The 24,317-nt window shown below is 41.6% G+C and overlaps 2 protein-coding genes across 6 annotated transcripts in view; one reads left to right on the top strand and one right to left on the bottom strand.

Annotated features, from left to right (window-relative positions):
* Positions 1-2,905, top strand: part of CTBP2 (C-terminal binding protein 2) — a 70,485-nt gene extending 67,580 nt beyond the window's left edge. For all 3 annotated transcript variants that reach the window (XM_062496266.1, XM_062496265.1, XM_062496267.1), the window contains one exon: positions 730-2,905. In XM_062496266.1, coding sequence (XP_062352250.1) covers positions 730-910 — 181 coding nt within the window. In that variant the 3' untranslated portion in view covers positions 911-2,905. The remainder of the gene's footprint in view (positions 1-729) is intronic.
* Positions 2,906-3,857: 952 nt separating this feature from the next.
* ZRANB1 (zinc finger RANBP2-type containing 1) overlaps positions 3,858-24,317 on the bottom strand; it is a 41,753-nt gene continuing 21,293 nt past the window's right edge. For all 3 annotated transcript variants that reach the window (XM_062496323.1, XM_062496322.1, XM_062496321.1), the window contains 8 exons: positions 21,545-21,732; positions 19,867-20,020; positions 17,421-17,492; positions 16,485-16,683; positions 13,006-13,126; positions 12,049-12,178; positions 8,095-8,324; positions 3,858-6,548 (listed from right to left, as the gene is read on the bottom strand). In XM_062496323.1, coding sequence (XP_062352307.1) covers positions 6,330-6,548; positions 8,095-8,324; positions 12,049-12,178; positions 13,006-13,126; positions 16,485-16,683; positions 17,421-17,492; positions 19,867-20,020; positions 21,545-21,732 — 1,313 coding nt within the window. In that variant the 3' untranslated portion in view covers positions 3,858-6,329. The remainder of the gene's footprint in view (positions 6,549-8,094; positions 8,325-12,048; positions 12,179-13,005; positions 13,127-16,484; positions 16,684-17,420; positions 17,493-19,866; positions 20,021-21,544; positions 21,733-24,317) is intronic.

Here is a 24,317-nt window from a genome sequence, read left to right on the forward strand (position 1 = left end):
CTGCAGCCCTGGAGCCCCTGTAAGGTGGCTCAGCTCACCACCTTCACAGGCAGGTAAAATTCCCTTCCCCTCCCGCCTTCCCAATCCATCTTGCCTCAAGGCAGTGGAGCCACAGGGAAGTGGGAGCCCTCAGGCCTCACATGGCCACAGAGCTCCACATCGTTTTCTCATTGCCCCCACATCACAGCTGAAATTACCCTTCTCCTTTTTCAAACTACTGTTGTTTCTTGGAAAGTGTGTAATTCCTCCTGCTCTTGGAAAAGCTAGATTAGATCTGATCCCATCTTTGAGCTGTGCTGTTCCATGAGAAAGGTGCAGTTCACCTTCCACCCAGGGAAAATTCACAAACCAGGTGTTAGTGTTCAAGGCAGGGATCACACACAGGGATGATGGGGTTAGCATGCCAGCACTTGGGAGTTTCAGAGAGCATTCCAGATGGTTCCTTACCCAGATTTCCAAAGGAGAAGGGCTTCCCCATGGTTCAGGAGGCTGTGAGAAGGCACAGAACAAGCTGCAGTCCTGGTGGTGTGGCAGAGGACACTTACCCAAGGCACCACAGTTAATGTTTAACTCTGAGCTCTCCCTTGTAACTTAAAAGGAAAACCAAACCTGGTTCCAGGAGGGAAGTGGCATCTCTGCTGTGGTTTTTTTTCCACAATGGTGGTGGGGTGACGGGTGTGTGACAAGCTCTGCTGTGACAAACCTGCCTCTCTGTGTCCCCTCTGCCAGGTATCCCCCTGGGATGGTCAGTGTGGCACCAGGAGGAATCCCAGCAGCTATGGAGGGCATCATTCCTGGAGGCATCCCTGTCACTCACAACCTTCCCACAGTGGCACATCCTTCCCAAGCTCCATCGCCCAACCAGCCCACAAAACACGGGGACAACAGGGAACATCCCAACGAGCAATAGCAGATAATTTAAAAACCATTCAATAAACTTAGGACCAAGAGACATTGGAAAAGAAGTTATACATGAACTAAAAGAGAAGAATTTGATATGGAATTTGTAATGTTGATTTTGGACAGACGCATCATTGGTGTTCCAGTGTTCCCGACAAAGTGACAGCAGCCAAGACTGGGGAGAAGCTCTGGAGAAGTCACCTGCTCCCTGCAGTGCTGAAAACTAGGATGTGATACATTAATGAGCAACTTCTGTTATTGTGTGTTGAGTTTCCTTCATCTGTGCATCAATCACATGAATAAAAATGAATTTCTTTCCCCCCCTCAATTCCTTGGGAAGGACAGGGCTCCTGCACTGTGGCCAGGCCACTGAATTAAGCCATCTTTACAGAGTTAACAAGAAACCATTGTGTGGCTTCAGCCCTTTTCCTTTCTCTTGCATCTGGTGACCTCTCTAACAGGGGGCAGCAGTCCTGGCTTAGAAGTGGAAGAAAAATAAAAAGAAAATACTCCTCCTCCTCCTTCTTTTTGCAGTCTCACAGGGCCAGTGCTGTGTAACAGAAGTTCTCCTGCCAGGTCTAAGTTCCAGCCATTCCAGCCAGGATCTGTGGGATGGGAAGGGCAGAAAGGGCTCCTGGCACTGACCATTGCCCTCCCAGGCTAAGGAAAACCAAACTGCCAGTCTCTTCTCTGCCCAATACACTGAATAAAGTAGCTGTGCATCCACCTACGCCCTGCAATGATGCAAGAAAAAATAAAAGAAAAAAAAAAGAAAAAAAAAGGAAAAAAAAGAAGAAAGTATTAAATTTCACACACTATTTGTACTCAAATATATTTTCTCAGTTTTAAATCTGCAGCTATTTTATCAAGTGGAAAAAGTCTTGAGCTGGAAAGGGTTCAAGAATAATGTTGCATTTCCTTATGTCTCAGGAAACACTTTTTATGGTAACTTGTCAGACTGTCTATGAACAAAATCCACTTTTTTAGACATTGATAAAAGTCTTCTTTTCTTCACGTGATATTTTATACAAGAACACTTCAAGATGTGTTATTAGATGTGACTGATTTTAACAAATCCTATTAGATTTGTATCAACTAGCTACATGTTATATTCATAGTCTTTGTGAATCATCGCCTTTTTGTTTTTAAAGATGGCCTGTTTTGAGCCTTTGTATGGGTACATTCCTGTTTCTGTGACAAAAAAAAAAAAAAAAAAGAAATCTTGAGCTGTCCCAAACAGACAAAAAAAGAAACCAATGGCTATCAGTATGTTTTGTTTTAGTGTGTTACCGTTACTGTATTTGTTTATTGTAAAGGTGGACATTTAGCGTTCAGTGCAGTTTTCAATAAAAAGTGATAAAATTTCTATAATTTCTGAAAGGCAAGAGCTCTCGCTGCAATCTGGGGCTTGGAGACACAGAGGTAACCATGAGGTACAGAAACATAATTCTGGTCACACCTGGTGAATATTTACTCCAGTGGGAGGGGAAGGTCTCTTCCAACTCAGACCATTCTGTGAGCACTGTGGGTTTCCACTAAGCAAGCTACAAAGGCAGCTACAATTCAAACAACGTTTTCTGTACATTCTCAAGAGCTGAAGCATTATCAAACCATTGGAAAATAAAGTGAAAAAAGTGCTCAAGAGGTGCTGGTGGCTTTGAGCCTCACTGGGCAAAAGGCCTGTTCTTGTTTCCACCCTTCTTTCCCACTGTGTCCAAGTGCCACACACATGGAGTTAGAGGGGACTAAAAACAGCTGAAACCAAAGTGTCCAAGTTACAAAACTCTGTATTTTGTTTCCTTTAAATTAAACTGAAAACTTGGTTACAGCTTCAAACATCCAAAAAAGAGGTCACCTGTTACAGAGGTGATTGCTCCTTGTCAGTGCTCAGCGCAGCCCAGCAGTGAATTATCTGTGACCTCTGTGAGAAACTGGGATAAAACAGCTCAGATACAGGGGAAGTGTTTGGTAGACACTGAAATGACCATCAAAACCAAGAGGAAAATATTCAATTGATGTTAAGGTTTAGAGTTGTTTTAAAAATAAACGAGAGCCCAGGTACTTTGTTTCTCAATAATCTGGTACCTCCCTGCGCCGCAGGATCCCCTGTGCCTGCAGTGACTCTGAGCTCAGAAAATGCTGGAGCTTCCATCCAACACCCAGCTTCCCTTTCAGCCAAAACCAAGGACAACAGTGCCACAAGCTCAACCAGAGCAGAGGTTAAACCATCCCAAGGGTTATAAGTGTCTGCAGGGACAACACCAGCAAAACATGCAAAGATGGGAGCTGTGGAAGCAGAAAGGGAAGAATGTCATCACACCAGGAGCTGCAGCTCTCAAATGGAAAATTACTGGGCAAAGAAATGGGAGATGAACAGCTGCTGCTGAAGGTTTGTGGCTGACAGAGCCATGCTGCTGTTGCCCCACTCAGGGAAGGCAGACAGGAAGGCTCTCCTGGGATAATCATCTCTTTGTCCAGGGAGAGCTCCAGAGATGTCAAAGTAGCTGTCAAAACAAGCAGCTTCAAGGTGACAAACATTAAATAAAACCTTTTAAAAAGGGTATTAGGGGAAGTTACTGAATAAAAGGGAGGAAAAGCAGCAATTAAATTCTCCAAACTCAAATCTACAAACCAACCTGGGGAATGGAGGAAACGCAACTCGGGGGTATTTGCCATAAGCCATGCAGCAGAACTTTGGAAGAATCCAGAATTACTAAATTTTAATATATTAAAAACAAAAGAAATACAGGGATTTTCACTGAGGAAGTCATAAATAAAACCAGAAAAAAAATCCTGACCAGCTGTAAAGGAGGTAGCGATGAAAAGCCAAGTTCTAAGAAAGCGTGTGCTGCTGCGAGCAATATATGAGGAAAATAACATTGAGAAACCCAATTTTTTATATATTTTTTCATGACTGAAAGTGCAGAACTTGCTGACAAGCTGCAGGGGAGTGTGTGCAGATTAGTCTCAGTGTCTGTAAACTTTCAGGTGTGTGATTGAGGAGCCACTGACATACACTGATTGCAGTGCGAGCATGAAGCCAGGGGTTGCAGTTCTTTAATCTACAGGTACAGGAGGTTTGGATTACTCTGATTCTGGAAAAGACACTTCACCAGTTCCAAAAGGGCCTGTGAAGCATGTGAACCTGAACAGAACATTGTACAGCATATCAGAACAAAGCAATAATGATCAAGGAAGCCAAGTCATCCGAAGTACCAGGACTGTCTTGTCAGAGCAGAGTGAGAAACTCATTGGTGCATGCGTTTTAGAACAGCTGAACTGGCCATGGGGACTCCCCTGCTCTGGGAAGGCCTGGGGGACAGGGCCACAATGCAGGCTGCCCATGGACTTGAAGCAGCCCAAGGACTCAGGGGCTTGTCCTTCTGTCCACAGGGCAGCTGGTCAGGGGCAGGCTGGGATCTGAACTTACAGGTCTGGCTGAGTTTGGACCCCCACGGTCACAGCACAACACATAAACCACTCCAGCACAGAGCAGCTCAGGGCATGGAAATCCTCATCCCAGCTCACCCTGCATTCAGCTCCCCTGACAGAAAAGCTTTACATCCTCAGCTAGACAAGGTATAAAAGGATTTCACTGCAAGGTAAGGACAAGAAAAAAAAAAAAAAAATCCCAATTGAGAAAGGGAACTTGGACCAGGATCGTGCGCTCATGAGGAACCCCTGTAATATCTGGGGTTGGTGAATTTGGGTCACTCACACATGGCAGAGCAGCATTCATCCTTCACCTGGAAATCTGGGCATGCACCAAGCAGAGGAAATCTAATGGCCAAAAAAGGTGAAGATATAATAAACCTCAGTGGAATCTAGGACAGGAAAATTGCAGAATTAATACAGTACTTCATTAATTCTTTACTTTCGGTGTCGTCACCAAGTTTCTGTAGGAGTTGTGCACGTTTCAACACCATCTAAGCAGCATTTGGAAGAAAAAGCAGCAAGTTCCTCAGGGTTTCCATAGCTCTGAACTACATAAAAATAGGTGCTATGGGGCGTCTTTCCAAATTCTAATTAAAACAATTTCATCTACTGCAAAATTTCTTATTCAACCACCACACAATCAAAAGTGCTTTTCAAGACAACCTGAATTGCACTGTATATGTAAAAACTGGCATTAACCTTTAGTGTTTCAATGAGATTTTTAGATAAACTTTATCCATTACAGGTTACATGGCTAAAGTTATCAAATATAATAAAATTTCTACTGGAGAATATACTCTGAACTTACAGTCTTAGGAACTTACATAAGTTTAAGTATGGCCACATCAATCAACATGCAAGAAATTCCCAGGTTTACATACTGAGAAATATAGAACAGTGCTTTTAAACAACTTGAGCATAGATTCTTCTTTTTAATTAGAACTGCCAAGTGGATTCTCACTAGATTTAGTGACCGAGGAGTAACCTTTAAAAAGGTGTTTTTTCATTTGCAGCAAAGTTTGAGTGATCAAAGAATAAATGATAAAATTATAACACAGCAAGATGGAGTTTTGACAAGATTAAATTCTCAATTGTGTTCAAGTTCTCAGATTTCACACAATTTTGTTTAGTGTATGCTCAAAGGAATAAAATCCCTATCTTTTAGGTCACTTCTCTGAATAAATATACTTATGTATACTGAAAGGAATCTATTAACTATTAGAAGGAAAAAAAAGGTAAAAAAAACCCCAAAAAGCTTTTTCAGGAAACAAATTATTTCACTCAATGAAAATTTAGCTTCTCTTCCAGTTTGTTCCATAGAGTTTAGGCTTTATTATGTGGGCACAGCAATAACTAAAATATTAGTAAAAGAATGAATATATTTTTGCTTATGACTTGCTGTGGATATCTGTGCAAACAAAAAAAAAAACCTCTCACAATCTGACCTGGGCACTAGTGAGGTTTCACAGCAAAGGGCCTTTGAAGGAAATGTCAGAGTATCTAAAAGGTGATGGAGAAGACCAGGTTCTACTGTAAAAGAATCTCAGAGGGAGGAGATATCCATCCAGCTCACATGTGCTTTCAGAAGTGCCCTTAGTTGAAAAATTTCTCTGCAATAATTAAGATGCTGGTATACGTTTCCTATTACACAACCTCTTAACACAACCACATGCGGTACATTTATAGACAGATTTACAGTCAAAAAGAAAAATGGGGTTGGTTTGGTTTGTTGGTTTTGTTGTTTTCTTTTTCCATCTTGATAATAAAATTAGCTGTTTTTTGTTTCTTTTTTCGTGTTTTTATACAAACTGTAGTCCAGCCCATTTGGCTCTCTCCAGGCAGCAGGATGAGCACCCATCCTCTCCCCGTGCTGTCGGAGAATCCTTCCCAGCATGTATCCCCTAGAACACGGGTCGTTGCACACCCGACTGCTACAGCACGACGCTCACTCGGGGTCACGCGCTCTGCGCTGCTCATTCGCACTTTATTCCCCCTCACTCGTCGTCGTCGTCCTCGTCCTCCTCGCCGTCGGACAGGGACGTGCAGGGCCGGATCTGCCGGTAGCGGTCGAGCCACTTCTCCACCATCTGGGTGACCAGCGGGTGGTTGCGCCGGCGGGAGCTCTTCTGCATGGCCACCAGAACCCCTCCCTCTGTCACGCAGCAGTCCAGCCACTCCCGCAGCAGCTTCTCCTGCTGCTCCTCGTTGCCTATCTTTGGGGGACAGAAAACACCAGGAGTGAGGTTCCCCAAAGGCCCGGCATCGTAGAGGAGACGGATCCCCCTGCAGACACCCCTGTGAGGCCCCCTTGGTATTTTCTCTGAGATAAGAAAAACTACTTACTGAGAAACGACTCATGCTAGAAAAATATAGACCCTCTCATCTTTTTGGTTACAATTGATTTTTCCTAATCGGTTATTTGACGCAAAGAACCCCGATGTAGTTGGACAGTGTTTCAATCCTGTACCTTACTGGTCCATTTTTGATCCCCTCCAAACCCTATAAAAGTACATGTAGTGCCCCATGAATTCAGATTGCTGCCTGACCCCTTCACAGAAGAAGCGAAGCCTGTGGAACAAGTCTGTGCTGCGTTTTCCCGACCTCTTTCTGTTGGCTGAGGAAGGTCTCTGTGAGTGAAGATGAAATCACAACAGAGCTGCCTGCCTGGAGAGGCAGAGCTTGCAGACCTTGTGGCTGAAACCTGCCCGAGAAGAGCAGGGGAAAAGCTACACAGCACCATTCCTGCTCCAAGCACATCGCTTTGGGTTCTCTTCCTCTTGTCCAGCCTCTGCTCTAGGCTGCCACTCCAAGGCACCCAAAAGGAAAACTGATGCCCAGTGCATTTTCAACCAAAGGCTGAAGGCTCTGGAAGTACTCTCCAGCTCTTCTCCCCAATTTTTCACATGTATATTTCCAGTACAGCCTGCAGTTATTTTTAAGCAACTATTTATCTACAGTCAGCACTATATATAAGGAGGGAAGTCTTAAAAGAGCTTTCTTGGCTTTACGAACACATTTTAGGTGCCTAAGTTCTTGACATGAAATATTTTTCTCTTGTAAAATATAACAAATATTGTGGCTTTGCTTAAGAAGCCTTTTTAGACTTGAAGTTTATATTTTTCCCCTTTATTTACAGAATGCCCACTTTCTGCTATCACCTCAATTTTCCAGCCCTCCCTTCACCCATGCACACCCTTCAGTGGAGTACTTCTGTGTCTTTATTGTAGTTATTAATGCAAAAATGAGCTGAGTTTCATTAGAACAGAAGGTGGAAAACGGCATAACTATGGGCCACTATCTGTGCAGCATCTCTTAGGAAAATAACCTAAAAGGCAGACTTCAGTTTTGCTTTAGTGACAGAACACTTATTTTTGTGTCATTTCTAGGTATGCTGATATTCAGTGTTCTCAGGCACAGGGTGGGATTGTTGGGGTGTCCTGTGCAGGGCCAGGAGTTGGACTGGATGATCCCTGTGGGTCCCTTCCAGCTCAGGACATTCTGTGATTCTATTCTATGATTCTGTTTCTGTGATTTACATGGACAATGAAGTTTATAGAGCTGTAAATAAGCATCAAATTTGTGAGAAAATACCTTTCAGAGTCACCTGGATTGATGGGGAAGGGAGAGCAGTATTAATTAACCAGAACAGCACATTCCCTGAAATTCCCTGGACACCAAAAACTCGGGGCTACAGAGATTGCTGAGCTTTAGCAAGCAGCTGTGACAAAGTCACCACCACACAGCAGGTATCTGTCTTACCTCTTGAGCAGAAAGGAAGTGAATGTGCAATAATTTCCTCTCGCTGTCCACCAAGGGTAGAAAAGTAACAGTAACATCATCGTCAGTGTTCAAATTAGCACCAGCGCCTCGATTGCCATAGCCATCGTTCTCCATGGCAACCAGGGCGGAGAAATGGCCCCTCGTGTAGCCCAGAGCTATGGGACTCTTCCAACAAAAACTCTGTTCCCATAACAAAGGCAAGTACACACCTGTGGGGAAGGAAAGCACAGGGTAAGGCTCAGAAGTGCTGTTCAACAAGGAAGGATTTTGACACAAACCTTGTGGTTTGGGCCGAACAGAAGCGTATCCTATTTAAAACGGAAATGGTTTGGTCTACATTGACACAGGCCACACTTTTCAGTAGAGCTAATTGTTATTAATTAACACAACTGTACAAGTTCAGACAAAAAAGATTACACTTACAACCAATACATTACCACAGCCCTAAAACTGATGGCCTACAGTGTAGTAATGAATACAAAACACAACATAAGAAAAGCAGCCTTTTATGTTTGGTAACTCTTCCTAAAATTGAAAAAAAAAATCAGATTCTGCATCACAGAAATAAAGGCTACAGTCAGATGTCTATTTTTACCACAGCAAAAATTCCACCATCTGCTCACAAAACTTATTATTAAAAGAACTCACTGCACAAAATGTTACTCAGCACTGATGTAACCCATCCCAGAGAACGGGACTGCTCATATACAGTACTCACAGATTCAATTAACACACGTCAATTATTCATATCAATTTTAAAAGCATTTTTAAGAAGTACTGATGCTACCTTCTTCAGCTACAACCAACACCTGATGTCACACATTCTGAGAAGAACTGCACTTTTTCTCCCCACCATTTTAACAATAAAGACAGCAATTCGCTCGAGGTCTCAAAATAAAACTGGAACTCCTTTCTTCCAGGAACATAAATAATTCTTGGTGTGTACTGCTGCAAGACAACTTCAGCAAAAGCATAGCTCACCTTGTGACAGGTTAAAAATAGCCCCCACATAAACTCAAGTGCACATGTAGCATAGCAACCCCTCCTAGTACAGCTGCTGCTGCAAACACAGCTCCTCCAAAGCCACGGAGAGGGAAGGGCAAGGCTAAAATGGGAATCTGAGGCACGGGGTGGCTTTGGAGGTTCTGCTTAAGTTTTGAGCTCATCTTTTTTTGTACTGCAGGAAAAATTAGTGATGGCTACCAGTAAATAACTGTCCCTTTTTCCTCCCCCACCCTTGTTTTTGAATTAGCAATCAAGAGGTACCTAAAAGTCTGGCCTTTTGTTTAAAATTAAGATTCATACAAGTTTTTACAACACCTCAGTTTAAAGACGGATCCTTTTAATACTTTCTTAGCCTTCCCCTCCTCCTATTCCCATTATTAAGTCTCACACTAATGCAAGGTTAAACCTGAAAGGTGGGGGGTGGGGGGAAAAAAAAAAAAAAAAAGAGCATTCACCAAAATCTTTCAAGCCTTTGCACTTAGGGAAAGAACCAAACATCCAGTCAAAATTTAAATTTACATGACTATGACCTCCAGTCAAATGTTAAGGAAGACAGTTCCTCAATTCCTGGGAGCACAGCTATGTGACCTTTCAGGACTGAAAATCATGTCTGCCTCCATCTCTACACTGAAATTCAGCAAGTGTTTGGAAATCTTCTTTCACCATTGTTTTATTGGTGAAAATTCCACACCAATCATTACCCCAAGACAGAAGGCTGTGCTATAACTTTCCATTCCTTCTCAACATTGTGATGAGCTCCACAAGAAAAGAATTTCAAGCATTGCCAGAGAGAATATCTAGTGCTCTTAGGAGTTATAAAAGTCAGTCTGATATAAAGCCAGAAGGTTGTGTAACAACAACTGACATGAACACAAGTCACAGAAAATAAAGAGTATGGGCTAACACCTATCCTGAAACCACCCACATAGGATTTAGTTTCTCCAGCCTGACCTGATGACCACTTCAGTCAATCATCTTTTTTTCCTGTTCAATTTTACAAGTTGTATATTTGTACCACTAAATGCATGTGGCCAGACCAGGAAGGTCTGACCAGGTCATAGTTAGGCCTTTGGCAAACAGACCTTCCACCACTGAAGCTTTAGTATTTAAAGAATTAACAGTCAGCTGGAATCTGGGAAACAAGGAGCCTGGCAATTATGGGGTTCACAACAGCTACAGCAAGGATGCCAAGCTGGAACAAGGAATCCCCGGGGAAAAAAAAAATTCCTGTCAGGTAGAATATTTTAGGAGTGGCTAAGAGGGTGCTACAAACTGAACCCTGATGTTGAACAAGCATTAAGAAAATTCAATTCCCCGTTTCTATTATAACCCACAATTACAGAGTGGTTTGGGTCAGACCTTAAAGCCCATTCAGTTCCACCCCCTGCCCAATCTTCCACCATCCCAGGCTGTTCCAAGCCCTCTGCAACCTGTCCCTTGGACACTTCCAGGGACTTTTCTGATGGCTGTGATGTTAAACAGGAACACCCCTGCACTCCCCAAAGCCCCAGAGCAGGAGACCCCTCCTGTCAACCCACCCCACTCCCAGTCCACTCAGCTGGATTTCAGCTGTGCCAATGGCATTTGATTAGCACATCAACCACATTAACCACATTATTATTAACCACAAAAATGTGGCTGGGCAGGGAAAGGAGCAATTCCAGGTACTGTGACACAGGACTCCAAGTTCACCTGCTCCCAGTGCTGTTTCCATGTATGGATGGATGTGCCTTGTGGCAAGGAAATCTCAAGTTGTAACTGTTTGGCTGGAAAGCCACTTGCAGTAAGAGGGTGTTCCACACACCCAGTTTCCTTCTGGTTCACAGAGCAAGAGAAGTTCAGCACATTTAGGCCATGTAACACTGGTCTGCCTCCATGCCCAATCTAGGAAATAAAACCACTCGCAAACCACTAAGCCTTGGAGTTAAGTCTGAACTTCGTGTTGCCTTTAAGTGACACAAGTAACTCTTCCTTTCCAGACCTTCATCATCAAAAGAGGAGTCAGTGTCTTACTACAATGACTACTAGACTTTTAGACTCTTCAGAAAAGTAATTAATCTCCCTACATGAAGTTTTGTTACTGCCCCAAACCTAGAAGCCAAGATTCTAAATAGTTACAAATTAACATTTTAACTGCACAGCTCAGGGCTATCTATAGATCATGGGCTTGCCTCCTTCCAAGGTCATCATGCTTTTTTCTTTCAAATCACAAAGATGTTTTGGGAAGTCCTCAGCTAAGCCATAAATAAAGAGTGGGTCATCATCAAGCAGATGTACTTGAGGTCAGGAGTACTAACTGTGGGCAAAACAGATGTCCCAGCTCCCCGGAACACACACAGTTCCTTCCCCATGGGTTCTGTTTACAGCTCAGTTTGTGCAGATGCTCCCAATCCCCTCTCATGTTTTATTATTTGAATAATGAAGTATTAGCATGTCACAGAGGGGAAAGTTGCCCAAACACAGATTTGGCTTGCAAAGCAGAAAATGCATCTTTAGAAATCTACAGATGTTAAGTCTAAGCAAAACTGGACTGAGTCATCTTCATATTTATATTAAGGACAGTCAGGCTGTTCTGAAGACAAGGAGGAGAAAGAAGTCAGAAAGAACCTGATCAAGATGTGCAAAATTATAGTACTAAGGAGAAATAAGTCAGTATTCATACCACACTTGCTGTAAAGTGTGAATCACTGAAACATAGGTACATTTTTAAAACTTCTTTTAAAGTATCATGGAATTCACTTTTATAGGCACCATGCCCACTATAAAATGAAAATCTGCAAGTCTGGGGAGGATTATTTTTTCTTTTTAATAGCAAATGAAAATTTACCTACAATAATATTCCATCCTTTTCCAGACAGTCACTTCCTGTCACTACTGATTTACAGCCCCATCTTGTTTAAAAGTGAATTTTAAAATGACAAGGCTTACCTTGGAAGCGGGTATATCCTAACGTTTCTCCCCGAAAACTCTTGTAATATTTTACTCCATAAACTATAATTGGTCTTCTAAGAATATGTGCAAGTACAAAAATGTGTGTCTGCTCCAAACTCGCTCCAGGCTGAACCAAACATAAAGAAAGACATCACTTGAACAGAACTTACCATCATCTACATTGAAATTTGAAAAACAGTCTTCAAACTGAGAGAAAATGCTTTTAGGAGTGATAAAGCTTTGGCAGGAAAAACAGAAGACTGGAAAATTACTGGAAATAAGGAAAAACATTTCAGCTTGTCAGCTGTCAGTAATAATTGTCTGTCCTATTGCCCAGATTCATTGTAATGGATTTCATCCCCCACTTAAAAGTGAAACTCCACATAACGCAAGGCCTAAAAATAATTCCTTCATCTGAGGGCACTTTAAGGCAAATACCTTTTGATGAGAGGAAAAGGGCACATCCAAAACAAATCTCAAAAAAACAGCACCAAAGTCATGTTTATACTTTAAAAGAGGAGCTAAAAATATTCCCATAGCTGGAAGCTTATAGGAATATAAATCTCATTTTGGAGAGGGGTTATAAAATCTCAGCTTGCTGGAGTTTGAGCAGTGTAAGCTGACAGATTTGGAGGTGTGTTTTGGGAGGTAAAAGTGCTGCAGGAGGTGGATATTAAACTATTAGTTGGTTCTACAGACTTCACTCTAATACCACAATTCTTCTCTTGTGTTGCACTGCTTAATAGGAAGCTCAAAAATTGTAATTTCAAATGAAACTTTCTACATTGGCAGAAGAGTTTCCCCAGTAAGATTTTAAGATCATTGGCTTAAGAGAAATGCTTTTCCTTCATACAGGAATATCCTTATTCCTGAAAAACTCTTCTAGTTCTGATACTTCTTTCCAGAAATTAAAATATCTTTTCCAAAAGCCCTTTGACAAAGGAGTTTTCTTACCTGGCTTGCAAGAGAGAGAATGAATGCCCAATCTTCCTGCCACTGTTCCTCTCGCAAGGAAAAATGTAAACCAAAGCTTTGGGAATACCACGATTCCCACTCTTTCCAGCGTGTGTAGAACCTAAAACGTTGAGAGAGAATAAAAAAAATGGTAAAGGCAAAAATATTTACTCAACCACCATAATCCTGACAGCAATATTTAACCCTTGTAATCTCAAGAAGGGGGAAGAAAGAGAGCAAGTAGCAGGAAAAGTGGATTTTGTTTTGCTTTTTATCTTCAGGGGACTCCATTTATTATTCCTCATTTAAGAACAACTTAAAAAAAAAAAACCACCAATGTCTACAGCAAATATGATCCAAGTTCCTACCAGGTTCCTGCCTAGTTTGATACTTCTTGTAAGAGGTTTTGGGGTTTTTTTAAGTCTTATTCAGCCTTATTTAAGTGTTGATATACAGGGAACATAAGTAAGACATTCCATTTCATACAGCAGCATTTGCTCACTCTTCTTACAGAAAAAATATAGGTATTTTCTATTTTTAACCACATCATGAGTTAATTAACTTCAAAGTACTTGCACATCAATTTCCAACAGCCCATGGTTAAGAGGCAGAATCTGTTTTATACCAGATTTTGGAGCAAAGGGGTGGTAATTCCACATTACATGGAACTGTAAAGCAGTGTGGATAAGAATCAAATATACAAAGTGGGATTTAGTTCAGTCATTATATTTTATTCAACCATTTACCAAGAAAAATGACACATTAAAAGGAAGATGTTTGCTTTATAATATTTTAAACTCTGTCCAATCACCACACTAAGGAAAAGCCACAACTTCATATTAGGAACTGGGATTTAGGGAACAGTGCTAAGCAAACTTTTAAACAATGTCCTTTCCTGTGAAGACAAAGAAACCATTCTGAAGTTTCAGCATATTGAAAACCTCAGTGAAATGAACTCATTTAAATAAAACCTGAGAATATTAGCAGGCAGTGAGTGTGTGTGGATAAGATCTTTCCTATGCTATCAGTGAAGTTGCAATCATCCTAGAATCTTGGTTTCTAGGACAGCAGCCACCAGCCAGGCTGGGCTTCCAGTGTCCAGCTAAAACCTTTGCATGGCTTAAAATTTCTATTATTAAGGTAATTTGGACAGGTCTGTGCTAACAGAGTAATATTTACAGAGAATCTTCTGATTCTACACTCCAGTTTTTATCCAAACACACCAACACCTCCACCTTTGTTGCTGATAAATATTTTGCCTGTTTCTTCTCATGAATCTCTATCAGCACTTTGTGTTAAATGAATTAATTCCTGGGTCTCCTGAAAAATTTAGTCAGATTCTGGGTGAAGAAAAAACAAAGCAAAACAACAACAAAAAAACTCCCACATCACCAGGGTGAGAGAGAAAGCCCAGAAAATTCAAGGGGAAAAAATATTAAAAAAGGAAAACGCCAAACTACTCCCTAAAAGCTGAACTGTGAAAGTTTCTCCTAAAAATGTTTTTTCCCTGAGTTAATCAGCCATATACAAGATTTTGATCTCACTCAAAGCAAACTTTTCAGGTTAATACAAGAGAACAGAATGCATCCATTAAAGAAGAAAATTGTGAAAGTCAACTTAGGGCATGTGCCTATTCTCCAGCAAAAGCTAATGGTGGAATACAAAAAGGGACACATCAGAACACACTTTTGTGTAAACTAAAAAGTGGAGTTATTGAAAGGTGAGAGGAAAAGACTCCACAGGCCAGAGCCTCTGGGAGCTTCACTATGGAGCTTTTTACAAGTACCAGACATAAGACTGTCTCTGGTAAATAGATTTTTCTTTGTTCAGCATCTAAACAAACATAACAAAAGGAGGTCAAATGAGTTACATGAGTGTTTTCTGTCTGACTATAAAAATACCCATTTTTAAGTGTCTTTGTGGAGGCTCTGAAGAATAATTCCACTAGATAAAAGTTTAAGCAGGGATTGCATTTAAGAGCCTGTTCCAGTGACGACATCACTTCCTATTAGCCACATGCCCTAGCCCACAAAATTAAATGCATCTTGTCAAATGGAATCTATACAGGACCTATAGGATGTAGAGAATGATCAATTTACTACAAAATCTGGCTAGAAGATTTATTCTAAAGACTTGTTCCTAACAAGGAACATAATTTGTTCTTTCTTGTCTGAAGACTCGTTCCCTTGAAGGAACACATCAATCAGTTAAAAATTATGCTTCTAATAAGGATAAAGATTAGGTAAATTCAGAGTAAAATGAAAATTCTGTCTAGACATAAACTAAAAAGCTTAACAAGACTTAGTAGCCTCTAAATGAGAGTTATGTTAAGATACAGCAGTAAGTCAACCACAGTTAAAACCAACATTTTGAGAGATTTGATCCAAAGCTCAGTAGCTTGCAGCATGTGTTTGGCTCTGTTCCCATAAAGAACAAAATCTAATATATCCTACATTTCTGTTCTGGCCTTATGAGAGCTCCCTAGCTGATGCCAAGGAAATTCCTGCATGGACAAGATGCACACTCCATGCTGAACAGCTCCAAAGCAGTGGCAGATCCTTTCAGACACTGGTTCCTGGGAAAACTGCAACTGAAGCACCACTTTCTGGAATCCAGCTCTGGATGCTAATTTGGGGAGTCCTACCCCCAGCAGCACAAAATTTACTTACAGGTACTCCTAAATGAACCTTTGTTGTTGACCTCCTGTATAGCAAGAGGACAGGCTCTTTCTGCAGTATGTGCTGACAGTGTTTATCCTGTCCTTGACTACAAGAACATTAAAGAAATGATCATCTGTGACTTGGATTATCAGTCTTTTTCAGCTCATCCCTTAGTCCAGGGCACCCTGGAGAGCTGTTGGACACCACTGGGGGTCCAACTAAGACTGTCCCTCTAGCAGAAGGAAACCACAGTATCCACCTAAAGAAGAAGGTTGTCAGTGTAAAGCAAACTTTTGCAAAACAAAAGTTGTTTTACAGAACAATAAATCAATTTTATGGCCAAATGACAGAACCAGTTAAATGTCAACACTCTCTGCTTTACTGCCAATATTTTAGCAGACAAAACAGGGATAAAAAAAGAGCAATCCTGAGTAAAGGCGTAACTAAGCAGATGGAATGAAAATACTGAAAAGTTGATAAAGAACAAAAGTCTATCTTTTACTAACAATCTTCTGCACAGCTCCCACCAAGCAGCAAGGCACGGCACGTGCATGATTTACATTGCAAGGACACGAATTCCAGCTGCAGTAACTGTAGTCAGTGCACGCTTGACAAGTATAAGCATTTTAGTGTTTGAAATGCCATTTGCTGAGCATCACACGCCACCCCTGAGTTCAGGGCGTCCAAGTTTCCAGTGCTCACATTTAAAATGTGAGACAAAGATCCCAGCTGGGACCACGGTGACCCGACAGCTTTGAGAAGCACAGTCCCCAGGGAACTGGGGAGGGGTGGCTGTGGGGTTTTGCTGCCCTGACTCACCAGTGGGAGCAGTCGTGTAAACTGTCGTGCAGAGCCTTGCGCAGCACGGAGTCCTTGTCGTAGATGCCCCAGGTTGCCTGGAGCACGGAGTCGAGCAGGCAGTCCCCGGCAGTGCGGTTCCAAAGTGCGTACAGCCTGCTGTCCAGGCGTGTCCCCAGCTCCAGGGACCAGTTAATGATGGGAGACTCCTCTTCCAGCTCTGCAAAGGCACAGCCAGCTCTTAAATGTGCTTATTCATCTCAGAGAATTCACACAGCACAATAATGGCATCTTCACGATACTTTACCCTTTTGCTGAATAAAACTCGGCTTTCCTTCACACGGTGAAGAGGTCAACTACACTAGCTGAGGACATTTCTTCTACTGTCAATAAAATAAGCCAAAACCAAACCACAACACCACATAATTTGAGGACTGTTACCAAAATGCAAATATTTTTCTCAGTTTTCCTTAAAAAACCTGTGACTCAAAACTGATTTCTACAGATTCCATTCTCTCTCAACCTCATAAAGAGACTGAAAATATTAAAATAATTTTACATGGGCATGCAGTGACAGGACAAGGGGGAATGGCATCCCACTGCCACAGAGCAGGGTTAGATGGGATGTTGGGAAGAAATTGTTCCCCATTGTGACAGTGGTGAGCCCCGGCACAGGGTTCCCAGAGAAGCTGTGGCTTCTCTGAAAGGCCCTATTCTGAAAGTTGCTGTTTTGGAGCAACCTGGTCTAGAAGGATTTCAAGGTCCCTTCCAGCCCAAACCATTCTGTAACATTATGAATTCCAGGGTGAAGATCAAGTTTAAAGCATCCAACCTCTATTTAAAACATGTTCATGAACAGAGCCACATATACACAGACAAATGGAGTTCATTTTTAATAAGAGACACACTTTCTAATGAAAAGCCAGGAGTGATGCCAGCTGTTCTCAGTGCATTTACCTTTCTGAACATCTCTGTCAAGTACTTCATCAAATAATTTTTCCTGGACTGTGGGCGGTAAATCTTCAATATCTGGAAAAACAGAAAGCAAATAAGAGTCACTTAATGTTACTGTAAAAGAAGCATCACCAGCTGCTGCTCAGGAGAACTCACAGAACAGCTTTTGCCCTATCAGCCCTAACACCTCCTCTGGAAAGCTGCTGTCAAGTGTGACCCAAGGCTCTGCAGAGCTGCTGAGGCAGGTTTGCATCTCAGTCTCACTCTCACACCTTTGATACAGAAAGGATCATCACAGCATGCATAGGCTAAGACTGGATTTCTCTGAAGGAGAGAATGGAGAATCACTTTGAGGTGAGAAATCTAAAACCAGAGTATTTTTACTTCCAACCCTATTGTGTTTTAGCACAGCTTCAATCCTAAGTAATGACTTTCCACCCAACTGGAATGGCTCCTTCTCCGCAGTATATCCCAATGGACAGCTACAGTTTGCCAAGACATGTGCTCTTCTCCAGAACATCCTCTTCCTTTGTTACCTCATTCAGGCTTCAGTGAAATAGTTTTGAGAACCCCAATGGTTTGCAGCAAGTTAAAAAACAAGAAATGGGAAAACTATTGAGCTATGTCATGGAAAATGCCACCAGTGACAACTGCTCCAAGAGCACTACAGACAGAATTTGCAACTACCTCATAAAAAAGAAGGAAAAAAAAAAAAGGTGGAAAACTGTATAAGGGGCAGAACTCTTTTGTGACTGCAGTATCATTTAAAACAACAAACACTGTCACACATTCTAAAACCCAGCATGTGCCACACAGTAAATATTTGCTCCTGGCCTTCATTCCAACAGAGGATAAGCAGTAAAGGGTTGCCAGGCAGAGCAGCAACCAGAGAAACTTTGCTGGTTTCAGTATAATCATGAAACTTAAACATGTGAAAGCTAAGGCAGTAAATAAAATAGGAACAGGAACATCCAGCACCCCTTCAGGCACTCTAGGGGATAAGGACTGAGGCCTAAGTGATATTTCAAGGACGCAAAGATCTCTCTTAATTGCAGTGTGGTAGCTGCCAGTCCTGCTCAGATGTCCAATACCCCAGGGCTTTTAACTCCACATTTAGGCACATGAGTTGCTACGGAAGCACATTAATGCCTGGTGCAGGCAGGGCGATGTGGGGTGGTCTTTTTATTTTTCTATGATTGATTGTGAGGCTTTTTAAGGTAAAACTGCTTGCAGTGACCAGCAATCAATGTAAAAGCTTTGCTCTCTAACATCCAAGCATTGGCTTTTCAGGAGGATCCAATCTGTTTATTTGAAAGGTCGACTGGAAACTGGTTCCCAAACTACATTGTTTAGAAAGTATCTGACCAGGATTGTGTGATTTATACTTCTATCCTTAGAAATGCTCTCTGGAGCCAAACTGCAGAAGATGTACAGTTGGCAAAGTGTGAGGAAAGTGGAAAGCCTTGATGCACAAAAGCTTTTGAACAGTTTTATTTTTTAATTACTTAATAGCTATTACATGGGTCAAAAAGCTGCACAGTGCTTTAAGATGTCTCTCTGGAAAATACTATACAAATTCTTAAGCTCTGGAGAGAACATTTCTTACATGTGCTATGAAATCCTTCTATTGCCCCTTTCCCCTCCCTCCCCTAAAAAGCAATGGAATTTTAGTCTCCCAGACACCCCAAACACCCACCCCACGTGCCTCTCAGACATGACCCACAGAGTACAACTGAATACAGCAACTCAATCAGGTGCACAAGTGGTTAACATCTAGACCTTCTGAAGAGGAGATGAGGTAACACTCAACCAAAGGGGTTCCAAATGGAATTCTTGCAATGTTTTTTATAAAAGACAAACAGATCTGCTGATTGGCACAGTTTGCAGCTGCACATTTTCTTACTAGTGGTAGCATTTCTATTAAAGGAAACAGCTTTTGAAGATTACAAGTCTTCTAATAGCTCCTTGTTAATAGATAAACATTCTCTTGATCCTGGAGCACATCTCAGAAGTATTCAAAAAGTGCTGTTGTTACAACTAAGGTAAAAAGAACAGCTCTGGGTCTCAACAGAAAGGACTGAAAGATAAAACAGCCATGTGAAAAGTCATATCATGGACCAGAAATTTCTGGGCTCCAATCTTCACTTTAAATACAGCCTTTCCTTAGAACACACCACTTTTCTTCATGTCTAAGTAGGACAACAGATGCTCAGTTCACAGGAACAATGTATGGATTGAAATGTGCAAATACGGAGTAATCAAATTCAACTACTAAATCTGGCCTAATAAAATAGGTCTTAATAAATAAAACTCTTAATAAATTAATGAATAAGACTCCTAACGAATAAAACTTCACACACACATCACCACCAGAAAATCAAAATACATAATTTTCAACTAGTGACCAAGCAATAAAACCTTGCAGCAGGAAGAAGGACTCTGTAGCTACCTGCAGGTAACGTAAACGTCACAAGGTCAGTCAGAAAATAGCAAGCAAAGTCTCCCTTTCGCTGATGAAGAGATGCAGCAATTTCACGGCGGATTTGTTCCGTCACCTCTGGACACACCATGGCAGGAATGCACTTGGCTGCATGTTGGGACACCTGTAACACAACACAGTTACTGCACTCAGGATTATCCCATCAAATATAAAGATTTGGGAGGCATGACGACCAGCAGAGAGTATTTGGTTAGCAAGGAATGCAAGAGAACTGCAAACACTGGCATCCTGAAAGGTCAAAAGTTTAGTGATTCTTAATGAAATGTGTAATGTGTCATGGAACTGATGACATAGATCTGGTTAAAAAACATCTTTAAACTGAAGAAGTGAAATTAACAGGTGATAGCTCCCAGCTGAAAAAGAGGAAAAAAATAGGTAAGAGCTCATAATAACAGCAATCTCAAATCTCATGCATGAGTCAAGCCTAGATTTAACAAAACTTTATTACCACAGCGCAAGAGAGTTTCCTCTAATCTTCCCAAAAACTATTAAGCTAAGATAGTTCTCCAGTTCTAGTCATCACTGGCAGCAGAAACCCATTCAATGATGAAGGACAAGTGGCACAGGGATGACACCAGATGCATATTTTAAAAAACACCTTTAAGACCCACAATTTTACTCATTCATATAATAGAAAAGGAAATTATCACTGGGGCTCAAAGACTACTAAGCATTTCCAGAAATAGCAAGATGAGCCAGTATTCCTAGGCACTGAAACAAAACCAAACAAAAATCTCTAAGACAGTATTTCAGTAAATTAACTTGTTTTTAAACATGTAACTCTATCCACACAGTTATGTAAGCAGCACAAAGCTACTGATATTAGTCCTATATAAATATATACTCAAGGCTTTAACTACATTTGTCTTGCTTCATCTACTCTTTTTAATTATTCAACACTGAGCATTCCATCATCTTTATGTGCTTTGCAACAGCAGCTTTCAGAATTGCACCGATCATCAGGCAAGGAGGCAGAATAAAAATCTGGCCCTGATCAGGTGAGGAATCAAAAGTCTGAGTTGAAGAAAACAGACAAAAAAAGGGTAACACCAGAATTATTTACAGTGCGAAGATGGAGAACAGCAGAGGTCACCAGAAGTGAGGTGACATAAGGAAACGGAATGTGGAAGAGCAAAACAGAGGAATCAGTCAGTCTATGAAATGGGCAAGGAATAGTAAAAAATATAGCAATTTTGCAAAGCAAGAAATTTGCCTCTCTCTGGAAGAGAGGCTCCCACAAAAGCCAGGAAAGCCAGCCCAGGTAGACTTACTCATTAACAAACTCAGAACAAACTACACTGTCATTGATGTCAGTGCTTTGCTTTGAGAGCATTTCCTCTCCCCCACCCAGAGTACCGGAAGCCTCACAATAGCTCACTTCCACTGCCAGTAAGGTCACAACATGTGCCAAGACTGTTCATTAATGAGAAAACTGAGCATTCTCAGGACCATCACAACAGAGTCTCTTAAAGCAAACTCACTTCTCGAGGAGAACTCCAAGGCACGAGGCAGCGGCTCGCGTATATTCTACCACCACCAGAAATCAAAGCTGCACGCCACAGGCTGCACACAGTGGTGCAGTTACACGAAGTGCTCTTCCACCCCTGCAAGGGCCAGGGGAGCTCACCTCAGTGAGGAGGATGGCCAGCATGTCCTGCCTCTGGAAGCGGATGGCCAGGTGCACCAGGGTGTAGCCCACGTCGAAGGCAGACGGGCGGTTCAGCAACCGCACCTCGTCCGCCGTCAGCTGCCGGGCAATGTCCCCTCCGGATGACTTGTAGGCTTCCACGGCAGCTAAATCACCTTCCACAACTCCTGAGGGCAGAGAAACAACACACAGTTCATTCTGGACTGTGAGGGAGCCATTCCAGAACAAGGCATCTCACTGAACAGCTCACCTGTAGTTAGAGGCCAAACAGAGGACGATCAACTGCATAGCAAGAAACTTGCCAATCTTTAATTATTTTAAGCAGGAGACTAAAACATATTTACACTTACCTCATCTCTCAGACCATTTCTATTACCCACACCAGCTGGAAAATGTAAGAGATCAAAAGCCAGCTCAGAAGTGAACCCATGAAGTGAAACCAGTGAAACACCAGCAGTAACAGATACACAAGCATTGCATTTGACCAGAGAGAAAGTCATTTCTTCACAGTACAGACATTAATTTGATTATTTTATCTTCCCTTTTATCTCAAAAAACAAATTACTAGATCACAGAAATAGGATCTATTAAAAGGTTTTCGGACTACATGTTTTATTTTTTCCAAACAGTACAAATGGCACAAAGCATAAATTTTTCTCTTCAGCTCACCATCTCTGTTAGTAATGGAGCCTGAGAGTCTCACTCAGGATACTCTATTAAAACTGAATTAAAGAAAAATTAAATACACTGTCTGTACCTTCTAAAGCAAGATGGGAGGAACAACAAATGACCCTAATGTCTTCTAGAGTCCCTGGCAATCTGTGATTTCTGTACCATGCTTCATATCAGGACCAATCATGCTGAATGTATTCCTTAACTGCAATTATCAGAATACACTATCAGTAAGATGGGGAGCTGATAACAGGATCTGTTCCAATAAAAGACTTCCTAAATTTAGAAATTCCTTCAAATATATTCTATTTTAGGTATGTGGTCCACAAGAGAACAGTGCAGTGCTGAACTGAGGAAACAGAAGAGTGTCCCTAAAGCCATCTTTACTGGAGCAGTAAATAGAATCTCACTCCTGAGAAGCAGCCCTTGTTGCAGCAGCTCAAGCAGAGAAGAGCACAGATGACAAATGAGAAAGCCCTATCCCTATTTTCTGCAGCTCAACCTCCTTCCCAGCTCTGGAGAGCCAGCAGCTGAGTGGAGGCTGGGAGCCCAGAGATTGAGACCCAGCTCCATCCTTGACTTCATTTGCTCACCAAGACTCAAAAGCTGATGAACAGGAAAAGTCAGACCCAGTCAGGACAATCACTTCCACTCAGGACTTGAAACAAAAATTTAAAAAGGAAAAAAACACAACACTTCTCTCCCCCTCAAACAAACCCCTCATCCCAAACAAGCAAAAATCCCCTACCAAAATTAAAAAGACTCCAACAAAACAAATTGAAGTAGCTGCTAGCAGAGAAGCACACTAACAACTGGCTTGATGGTTAATCCAGGATTTAGAAAAGCATTCTTAGCTCAGCCAAAAAGTATCATTTTGAATGCTGAGATTATAAAGCTTTCTGAGGAAATGCAGGGGGGACAATGGATTACCAGTGCAAGACATTCCTCTACAAAGTTATCAGCTGTGCTCCATAAACCTCCACAGATAACAGATTATTCAACAGTGGTCTGAAGCAGAGAAGTTCCAAAACAATTCAGTTGTGAATTTCAGTCATACATTATCTACCCACTCATTCCAAAATCCTAACAGGTCAGGGCAGAAGGAAAACCATACAGGAGAGTGTTTTTCAGTTTTCTGCTGGATGTGTCTGTCTCCTAGGGAAGACACTCCTGTTCCACTCCAGCACTACTGTCTCATTCAGTACCTGCCCATGTATTCTCCTCAGATGAATTTTGTCTGTCCAATTTTAGTTCTTGCTCTGTGGGAGTCACAAGTGACAAATGTAGAACTTTATTTCCATGCAAACACATTTTTGCCACTGATTAGGCAATTCCTCATGGCTGCTGCAATGATCATTCCAACCAAATACTCCAAACTGACAGGTTTTTTTGTGTGTGTAGATTTGCATGTGTAAACAGATAAATCAAATTTCTCATAACCTGCCCTGTTAAAGCAAGTTATATCACAGCTTTGGCAAACCCAAAAATCTGGGGAAAGAAAAAATTTGATAGACAAGCAGGTTCTTTGCTATCTTATGATATCCTTAATTTTTTATTATTACATTAATTTAGGAGAAACATCTTGTTAAAAACTAAAAGGCACATCACCCCTTTTTGTATTTTAACCTCTCCTACAGATATGGGAGAAACTCCTGTTACCACATCTGCACCTTCCACAACATCCCCCAAGACAAACACACCAAAGACCACCCAAGACTGGTAGGTGGCCACTCTGAGCATCAAAATATCCACAACTGATTTCAAAATTCAAACAAATATCCTGAAAATGATCTTTTGGTGACAGATGAACAGACCCAAATCATATTCCAGCCAGCCAACCTGTCAAGCAGTAGATTCTACTACAGCCTGCTACTGGGAAATTCATTTTTATTGTTCTTCCAGTCCCCTCTCAGCTGCTTATTTTCATCCCACTCTTCATCAAGCCTCAGCAACAACTGGGATCTAAGGCTGATGCTGAGGTGGTCACGTGAGGTTTGGCAATGCCTTTTTCAACCACTGACTACTACAAGCTTCAGTAAAGATCCAAATCAGTGACATGTGCTCTGTGCAGCACTGCCAG

The sequence above is a fragment of the Cinclus cinclus genome, chromosome 7 (assembly GCF_963662255.1).
Source record: "Cinclus cinclus chromosome 7, bCinCin1.1, whole genome shotgun sequence".
Lineage (NCBI taxonomy): Eukaryota > Metazoa > Chordata > Aves > Passeriformes > Cinclidae > Cinclus > Cinclus cinclus.